The 10,055-nt window shown below is 45.5% G+C and overlaps 1 protein-coding gene across 1 annotated transcript in view; it reads left to right on the top strand.

Annotated features, from left to right (window-relative positions):
- frrs1a (ferric-chelate reductase 1a) overlaps positions 1–7,804 on the top strand; it is a gene marked incomplete at its 5' end in the record, with an annotated part of 16,657 nt that extends 8,853 nt beyond the window's left edge. Inside the window, 8 exons of the mRNA XM_083928532.1 lie at positions 409–522; positions 1,147–1,262; positions 3,299–3,385; positions 3,783–3,880; positions 4,498–4,556; positions 4,637–4,795; positions 4,932–4,990; positions 7,698–7,804. Of these exons, the coding sequence (XP_083784658.1) occupies positions 409–522; positions 1,147–1,262; positions 3,299–3,385; positions 3,783–3,880; positions 4,498–4,556; positions 4,637–4,795; positions 4,932–4,990; positions 7,698–7,790 (785 nt within the window). The 3' untranslated portion in view covers positions 7,791–7,804. The remainder of the gene's footprint in view (positions 1–408; positions 523–1,146; positions 1,263–3,298; positions 3,386–3,782; positions 3,881–4,497; positions 4,557–4,636; positions 4,796–4,931; positions 4,991–7,697) is intronic.
- Between the last annotated feature and the right edge of the window lie 2,251 nt (positions 7,805–10,055).

The raw sequence follows: 10,055 nt of genomic DNA, 5'->3' as shown, positions 1-10,055 counted from the left end.
TCCCATATTTAACACCCATTCGATGGATTGCTGTTTGTTCAAAGGGTGTGTTAGACCGCCGGCACTGGCAGTTATATCTGACCTCAAAGTGTCATTCCGGCGCAAAATCATCCAATAAGCCATGGAAATAGTTTTTGTCCATGTATGAACTATTGAATTGAATGGACTTTACTATGAGAGGAGCTGGTACAGGGGCCAGAAGGTAAGTCTTTAAAACACTCTTTTAATAAACCCGGCATAGACTAGCTACATTTTAATGATTCACTGCTAAACCTTAGCATTGAAAACTTTTATGTCCCACTTGTCTCGAATGCACCAGACGTAGTAGTGATCAGTTTGCTGTAATAACCAAAATTGAAACTGCTTGAAGGGATTTAACACGCACCCCTTCCTGTTTCTCTCCTGTAGGTAAAGTATGGAAACACGGGCAGCAGCCATTAATCTCCACCCACAGGAAACACATCACTGGACCCCCCGAGGTCCTGAGAGGCTCCCGGGGACCCATCATTATGAAAATGCATGGTTTGTTAAGTGCTTTATTTTCACATTTAGGTCACTGAGGGTCTGGTGCAGTTAAATTAGCCCAATGATGTGTCATCTAGGCTTAAAGCGGACCTACGTATCCTACTCTTTTCAGGTTCATACGTGTGTTTTGTGTTCCTGCTAGAACAAGTTTAAACGCTTTAGTGTTCAAAAAACACGTCTACCTTTGGAGTTGGCGGAGTTGTCACTTCTGAACAACTCCGCCAACTCCAAAGGTAGACAATGCGCCGCTTAGCTCAAGCATTAGCAGCTAGCATCTTTATTTCACAATGCACTTCTGCCATGACCCGCCCCCGCCCAATTTTGATTGGTTGACGTGTGTGTGTGTGTGTGACGATTGCTGATATACGCCTAGTCTCTTACGTGACTGACATAAATAATAGCCCAGCCTATTGTGTGATATTTTACGGTAATGTGTTAATAATTTCACACATAAGTCGCTCCAGAGTAGAAGTCGCACCCCGCGGCCAAACTATGAAAATAACTGCGACTTATAATCCGAAAAATACGGTATATGACGTAAAATAAAAAAGCACAATAGGTCTGTGTAACATTTAGCTTTGGAGAGTAATGTCTGAGTGGCTTCTTCTTCTTCTTCTCTAGGTGCGCTCATGCTGTTAGCCTGGATGCTAACAGGAAGTGTCGGTAGCTTCATTGCCAGCTTCTACAAACCTGACTGGCCAAATCAAACTGTGCTCGGCCAGAAAGTCTGGTTTCAGGTAGACGTTACACTGACTTACATGACTTTAGTTGAGACGTATCCTAACACTATGCTCTTCACACCTCATTTATTAACCCTACAGATCAGTGTATGTGTGGGCCCTTCCTTTGAATGCGGAGAGATTGAGGGAGATTGGAGGGATTTTTATGAAACAAACTAACTCCCACTGTCCGTCCTGTCCCGTGGCTCCTTAATCTCTTTTTAAACCATGGTCTTATCAATATTTATTCTTTTAATCAGTGTAATTCCAGCGTAAAAGCATTCTGCGGTCTTGAATGCATGAATATACGAGTGGTTGGTGAACCCCACCAGATCTAACTGGTAGCGCTCCACCTCCCGCACAAGCTCCGGCTCCTTCCCCGACAGAGAGGAGACGCTCCACGTCCCCAGAGCCTCTGCTGCCCGTGTCTGGTCCATCGTGACCCCTCACCTTCACTGCCACCCGTGCAGCAGCGCACCCGACCCCAGCGGTTCCTCCTGCGGTGGTGGGCCCACAGGACGGAGAGGAGGGAGGTGCCACGTCACTTTTCCGGGCTGTGCTCCATGGCAAACCCGGCCACCAGGCGCTCAGCGGCGAGCCCCCCGTCTGGGCCTGGCTCCAGACGGGGGCCCCGGGCTTCCTCCGGGCAGGGTCTCTCTTCCTTATACCATATACAATATATTTAAATAATCCATCAAGACAGTTATTTTTGTTGATCACCTATTCACAGAGAAACCCCGGAGTGTCACTAACAGTGATTAGCTCGGGGCAGAGCGTCGAACCATCCAAACGTCTTTTTTAACCACTAATGCTGCTCAAAATAACAGCAAACCTCTGCAGCAGCATGAGAAGAGTCCCTACACAGAAAACCAAAGCACCGACAACGGAGTTAGAGAACCCAGAGTTTATTAAAAGACTGTTTTAAAATGCTATAAGCTTTAGCAGCCTACAAGGTCCATATTGAGAGACAGTCCAAACAAGTCGATCCCCGAATGCACCGGAGTTCAGTTCCATAATTTCCTCTTTGAACTGAACTCCGGTGCATCCGGACATCGACTGTCTCTCAGAGTAGGCCCGAGCTACTCAGTGTTAGCCACGTCTGGCTGTTCTTTTCTCTGTTAATAGCCGGTCAAGTGTGTGCAACTGTGCTCCGCGGACACAACCACAGGCTGCTGGAGAGACAGACCCAGAGCTGAGGGACACTCACACTTTATACAGAACGTAAATACAAAGTCTGCGTTTAGCCGGGCGACTCACACACAAGACAAGTCAGTAACATGAGTCACATTCATATCATAGAGTCTGTCATACTTGTATCACATGAGAAAGGGAAGTATCTCTACAAGATACACAGAGCTGAACATCGCACGCCCGCATAAGGAAATTCTGCATCACCAGGAGATAAAGAACGTTTGTTTTGTCCTGTTTTAAAACCCAAAACGTGCAAATTGTAATTTCCGTCACGTCGGTTCTTTTTTTTTTTAAAGGAACCTTCTTTTAAAGGTATTTACCACATTTTAAGGTCCCCCTTGTGCCTAGTGCCTATCCTGGGTGCTGTGTTTTAACCCCAACGTAACCAAAAGCTCATCTATCCAGGGACCCAGAACTCAGCACGGTCCCAACTGGACAGGCCGTCCTCGCTTAACTGGTCTTTTAGGGATGAGGGATGAAAGGGCAGCATTGTAAATTGGAGACAAGTGGTGTCTCAGACCTCCTCCTCTGTTTAGCGATGGTTTCTCCACTTTTACATAGATGGCTTCTTTTACTCCTCTTTCATGCAATGTCCAAATCTTGGACAGAGAGGACAGATGGTTTGAAAGAGGAGGAAAAGAAGCCATTTATGTAAAAGTGGAGAAACCATCGCTAAACAGAGGAGGAGGTCTGAGACACCACTTATCTCCAATTTACAATGCTGCCCTTTCAGCCCTTCATTCAATAATCTAACCTCTCTCTCTCTCTCTCTCTCTCTCTCTCTCTCTCTCTCTCTCTCTCTCTCTCTCTCTCTCTCTCTCTCTCTCTCTCTCTCTCTCTCTGTTGTGTGTGTGTGTGCGTAGGTTCATCGAGGCCTGATGATGCTTACTGTGACTCTGACCATCGTAGCCTTTTGCCTTCCATTTTTCTACCGGAAAGGTTGGAGCAAGGTACAGTTTCACGTGATAATGACGACACGAGGCCTGGAACATAAGACACTGATATAACTCTGTCTGTCATTTCAGAACATTAAGTGTCTTATGTTTATGTTGAAAATAGTCATTTAATGTTGTTGTCCTGCTGTCAATTCATGCACCACCAGCAGAGAGGGGTGTTGGATAAGTTATCTCTCTCTGTGTGTGTGTGTGTGTGTGTGTGTGTGTGTGTGTGTGTGTGTGTGTGTGTGTGTGTGTGTGTGTGTGTGTGTGTGTGTGTGTGTGTGTGTGTGTGTGTGTGTGTGTGTGTGTGTGTGTGTGTGTGTGTGTGTGTGTGTGTGTGTGTGTGTGTGTGTGTGTGTGTGTGTGTGTGTGTGTGTGTGTGTGTGTGTGTGTGTGTGTGCGCGCGCAGCATGCAGGTGTCCATCCATACCTAGGCTGTTGTGTTCTGACATTATCTCTGATTCAACCAATAATGGCTGCGGTCAGACCGTCCCCTGACTCACACAGGTAAATGTGACCTTTACTACGGCGGCTCTGACGTCATTTTATGTGCGCCTGTTCGGACATAGAAAAAAAAAAACGGACCATGTGCGGACATTTAACAACAACAACAATGGCGGTGAAAGGTTCACGTTGGTGTGATGCGGAGGTGGAGTGTTTACTGCAGATTTGGTCGATGAAAAGATTCAAAAACAGTCGACAAGACGCACAAAAACTCTGAGGTCTACGGAAAGATCTGGAAACAAAGCCACGCATCGCGATGACGTCATCAATGCGTGTGACGTGTTACGGCGTGATGACGTATAGGCAGCAAGAAGCATTCTCCGAGGCCCAGGTAGTGTGAGTACAAACGGGCCTGGAGGGGGGGACAAGGACCCTAAAGCACGGGGCGCGGGACGGACGGACAGTGTGAGTGCACCCTTCTCAACATGCACCGCGCGTTACTTCTTCTACGGGGGAAAATAGAGTCGGCGGCTGCTCACCGTAGTTGGAGACCTGTTGTGGCTCAATATTGGTCCATATATAAGGCGCACTGTCGGCTTTTGAGAAATTTGAAGGTTTTAAGGTGCAACTTATAGTGCGAAGAATACGGTAATATTGTTATAATTTGAATCTGTGTCCAGGAGATACATCTTTAACTGGGGCCACTGGGGGGTCGGGACTGTGACGGAGATCATGGCAGGTGCGTGAGCATTCAAATGAATTTCCACACATTTTAAAATTTCTGCTCCAAGTTACGTTGTGTTCTCTTTGTGACCGCAGTGGCAGCCATGTTCCTGGGGATACGCCAGCCATCACTGCTCCTCCCCCAGCCGTGGGCCACACATGTGCTGATCGGCTACGTGACATGGCTGGCCTCAGTTAGGGTCCTTCTACTGGTGCACAAGCACTTTCACCACCTTTCACCTTTCATCAGAAAACGTATGTTGTTGACTTTACATTTACTGGGTTTCACTGCTAATCGTCTGTTCTGATGACTTTGCAGATTATTGAGAGCACTGTTAAATGATGTACGGCACCTGGATGCTACGCTAACTGTTGTTTGTTTGACCAGCAGGACTGGGGTCAGACGACCAGGACTCCATCATCTCTGACCAATCGGAGCATGGTCGCTGGGTAGGTGAAAAACTCTAACTTGGCCAGTTATATACAGTAAGGACAGCAGTGTTGTCCCTGATATGCACAGCTGAGCCAGGCTGTGATTACACCGCAACAAAAGAATCTCAACTTCCATTTAACTTGCTGTTACGGAGCACTGAGATGCAAATGGCTCTTAAAGTGAATGTGGCTAACAGTGGTTAGCTCGGGGCAGCACGGTGAAGGCATTCAAAGGTCTTTTTTAACCACTAATACTGCTGAAAATAACACCAAACCTCTGCAGCAGCATGAGAAGAGTCCCTACACACAAAACAAAGCACCAATGGGCTCCTTCCTTTGGGATTGACTTTGGTAATCCACTGTAATGGACTTTACTATGAGAGGAGCTGGTACAGGGGCCAGTATGTAAGTCTTTAATACACCCTTTAACAAACTCTGGCTTCACTAACTACGCTGTTGCTGCTTTGTTGTGTGTGTAGGGACTCTTCTCATGTTGCTGCAGAGCATCTTTGCCAACTGTCCAATAAAAAGGAAGTTTCTAAAGTCACCCAGACCATCCTCACCCAAAGCTGACCTTAGGTTGATTGTGCAAGCCGCTTTACGACCCATATTTACGCTTATGGGTTTAGTTATTATCCACTTTGCATTGGGCCAAACGACACCTCTTAGCTGTTATATAATCCCAACAAATCACAGCTTTTATAAAACGCTAACCAAGGATGGCAATACAGAAGTGATGCGTGCTGTGAGAAGGGTCTATTTACTGTAGCAAAGGTTGATGTGTTGTAGGAATACAACACAGTACCCATGATCAGAGGCAAGAAGTTCTGATCTCTATTCTAAAAACTCCAGTATTTATGCTTGTTACAAAGGCGTGGTTTATGTGTCTGCTTGTGCGTCCATATGTGTATTTCAAAAGTAGCCGCTGCTCCAGCCTCCATCTTCCTCCAGCCTCCATCTTCCTCCCCGCGCGTCGGGGTATCCTCTGTGGACACAGTGAATCTACCGTTGTTTGGTTGTACCCTTTGTCTGGCCTCCCTCATGCTCATACCATGGACAAGAACATGGTCAATCACAGTAGCTCTGACTCCATCAGATATTACTGTTCTTTGTCTTCGCTGACCACCTTGATCACCTCGACCACCACTCTCACAAGAACTCTTCCTCTCAGATTTCTATCCATTGTAGTGCCTCACAAATCAGTGCTCTCTGAACTGGCTTTATATATTCCCTCACATCATTAGTCACAAGTGTGATCAATTTTGAGTTGTTGTGTTCAAGTAGTGACAACAGGTGCGTCGGGGTATCCTCTGTTTCCGCATGACTCTTCTTCTTTATCTCTGAAAGAAGAACATACTCTCATCCTCCCTGTCCCCTGACTCCTTATATGGTTGTTCCTGCCTCCTTATATGGTTGTTCCTGCCTCCTTATATGCTTGTTCCTGCCTCCTTATATGGTGTTCCTGCCTCCTAATATGCTTGTTCCTGCCTCCTTATATGCTTGTTCCTGCCTCCTTATATGGTGTTCCTGCCTCCTTATATGGTTGTCCTCTGCCTCCTTATATGGTTGTTCCTGCCTCCTTATATGGTGTTCCTCCCTCCTTATATGGTTGTTCCTCCCTCCTTATATGGTGTTCCTGCCTCCTTATATGGTTGTTCCTGCCTCCTTATATGGTGTTCCTGCCTCCTTATATGTTGTTCCTGCCTCCTTATATGGTTGTTCCTGCCTCCTTATATGGTTGTTCCTGCCTCCTTATATGGTGTTCCTGCCTCCTTATATGGTTGTCCTCTGCCTCCTTATATGTAGTACCTGCCTCCTTATATGGTGTTCCTGCCTCCTTATATGGTTGTTCCTGCCTCCTTATATGGTTGTTCCTGCCTCCTTATATGGTGTTCCTGCCTCCTTATATGGTTGTTCCTGCCTCCTTATATGGTTGTTCCTGCCTCCTTATATGGTTGTTCCTGCCTCCTTATATGGTGTTCCTGCCTCCTTATATGGTTGTCCTCTGCCTCCTTATATGTAGTACCTGCCTCCTTATATGGTTGTTCCTGCCTCCTTATATGGTGTTCCTGCCTCCTTATATGGTTGTCCTCTGCCTCCTTATATGTAGTACCTGCCTCCTTATATGGTGTTCCTCTGCCTCCTTATATGGTTGTTCCTGCCTCCTTATATAGTTGTTTCTGCCTCCTTATATGGTGTTCCTCCCTCCTTATATGGTTGTCCTCTGCCTCCTTATATGGTTGTTCCTGCCTCCTTATATGGTGTTCCTGCCTCCTTATATGGTTGTTCCTGCCTCCTTATATAGTTGTTTCTGCCTCCTTATATGGTTGTTCCTGCCTCCTTATATGGTTGTCCTCTGCCTCCTTATATGGTTGTTCCTGCCTCCTTATATGGTTGTTCCTGCCTCCTTATATGGTGTTCCTGCCTCCTTATACGGTTGTTCCTGTCTCCTTATATGGTTGTTGTTTGCAACGGCAATTCTCTAATCTCAACTAGTTGCCGGGTGCGTTTCCGCAAGCTGGCTATTTCATCGTCTTGTGACCTTGACTGTCCGCCAGGTTCGTGTGAGCCTGGCAGAGGCAAACACACTATCACACTCTTAAATGATTATACTTATTGCGTCTTATTATCACACTCTCATTAATCATTACTAATACACACGCTAACACATGAGTATGATACTTCACTCTGCAGTGTCTAACTTCTACCTTACTTTCTGTTGCAGCGCTCCTTCGTAAAGCCCCTCATCTTGGCCGCCTTGGCTCTGGGAAACTCCGGTCTTCTCGTTGCCTTGCTGACTTCTATCGCTGATATTTGACATTTGATGGGAAATACACTCAACTTTCACAAAGGGACTCTCAGGGCTTGTATAGTTCAGTGACGCCTGATTATCAAACACGACCTTTTCAGCTGTGATCCAGGAGGAAACTCTGTAAATGGTTTTTGACTTTAGTATTCAGACAGACTCTTTTTTGATCTATAGCTATATTGTACTTTATTCCTATACATTTTTACTCCTATGTCTATTTAAAGTAGCATTATTAATGATTAATAGTAGCACTTCTAGGCCCTTATTGAATAATTCATTGAATAAAACTTCCACCACAGATTTTTCTTTAATGCTTTTATTGTTTTTTTTTGGATCATGGTCATTTACTTAAACTATCCGTGGTGTCGTGATAACTGTACGTACAGCTGTGATATGTTCAAATACAGGGAGATAAACTGAAAGCTAAACATCTGAAGTAAGCGTTTGACCTTTATCTCTCTGCACAGTGACTATTTATTCTAATTGGATATAACTTTTGTCTTATTTATTTTGCTAACCTTAAATGATGGTACTGTGAACAAAAACAAATTATATATTATATGTCATGTGTCTGATAACGGCCTCAAATAATAATAAATAAAAAAACTCTACGGCAATGTGTCACTGGTCCACTACGCACTTTCAATTTCAGTTCAGGTTTAATGGGAACAAAAGAAAAATGTGTGTTATTGAGAAGGTGTAGTGGAGAATCCATACAAATGTTTTCCATTTAGCCACCTGAGGTTATGGTTCAGAGTCACACACACACACACACACACACACACACACACACACACACACACACACACACACACACACACACACACACACACACACACACACACTCTTCGTAATGCACCTGTTCTCATCGTCCACCTTCCATTTAGCCGTTATTGGGGAGGGGGTGCTGAAAGTTGACATCTGCCTTAAATGCTGATGAATAATGAACTTGCGGCACTGCAGTGAGTTCGCGGACTACCGTTGCATTGTGGGTAGTGTAGTTTTGGCGCTTGAAAAACACCAGCAGGCGGCTGTGGCGTGCGGGACGGTTCTAATACTAATCAAATATCATCCCGGGGGCCAAGATCATCCATTCGCGGGCCGGATCTGGCCCACGGGCCTTGACTTTGACACCCATGCTCTAAATAGAGAATAGAACATTTCTCCAGACGTCTGTATCATCCGATGTCCATCTGCTGGCGCACTAAACTGCCAACGACTCTGCTGCCTCCAGAAAGCCTCCTGTAGAATTTGAATTACGCAATATATACTCTGTGAGGTGACGTCCTTCTGATTTGACTCAAGTATTGTGTGTAAAATTCCTACACAACCTTAGAACAGTCATGAACACACATCTTGCCAAGCACCTTAGCTTGTTGAACGAGCCAAACACTCACCGGAGTGAGAGCGCTGAGTAGTAGCTATAGCTAAGTGCTAAGTAGCTATAGCTAATGAAACATTAAACAGTATATAAATGTAAACTTCAGTTGCAGGGCTTGGTCCGTTCTCTTCAGCACTGGGCCCAACAGGCTGCGTTCCACGACACGTATGATCACGTGACTACATGACTAATACCCCGAGGCTTAAAGTGTGTCGTGTTATCTTGTTATCTGTAACTGTTCTGAATTAAAAAAGCCACATTGGAGCGACATCAACTCACACATCAGTGCATTATATAACGTTCTTACCCCCAAAATGACACAGCGTGTAAATCAGCATGAGATCACAAATGAATCCAGCTTATATGGAACCCAGGGACGGTTACGCTGCAAAGACGTCACACACACAACACACAAAACAGCAACGGTGCCACAGCGGTCACAGTCAGACAATAGAGAGAGTGTGTAGCAGATGATCAAGTTGACTTTACTGTCAAAAAAACGACGCACTAATCCTCTGAATGGTTGGATAAGATGGTTGCAGATGACAGATGTGCTTTGCTTGTGTGTGTGTGTGTGTGTGTGTGTGTGTGTGTGTGTGTGTGTGTGTGTGTGTGTGTGTGTGTGTGTGTGTGTGTGTGTGTGTGTGTGTGTGTGTGTGTGTGTGTGTGTGTGTGTGTGTGTGTGTGTGTGTGTGTGTGTGTGTGTGTGTGTGTGTGTGTGTGTGTGTGTGTGTGTGTGTGTGTCTGTGTGAGAGAGAGAGAGAGAGAGAGAGAGAGAATATAGTGTATAGTGTAGTGTATGCCTGCATTCGTCCTATAATAAGTGTGTCAGTGTGAGAGTGTGAGGCTGAACATGTGTGTGTCGCAAATGCCGCTAAAGCTGCTGTTTTCTG

Source organism: Echiichthys vipera, assembly GCF_963691815.1.
Source record: "Echiichthys vipera genome assembly, chromosome: 15".
Classification (NCBI taxonomy): Eukaryota; Metazoa; Chordata; class Actinopteri; order Perciformes; family Trachinidae; genus Echiichthys; species Echiichthys vipera.
This window is presented reverse-complemented; position numbering and strand designations above follow the sequence as displayed.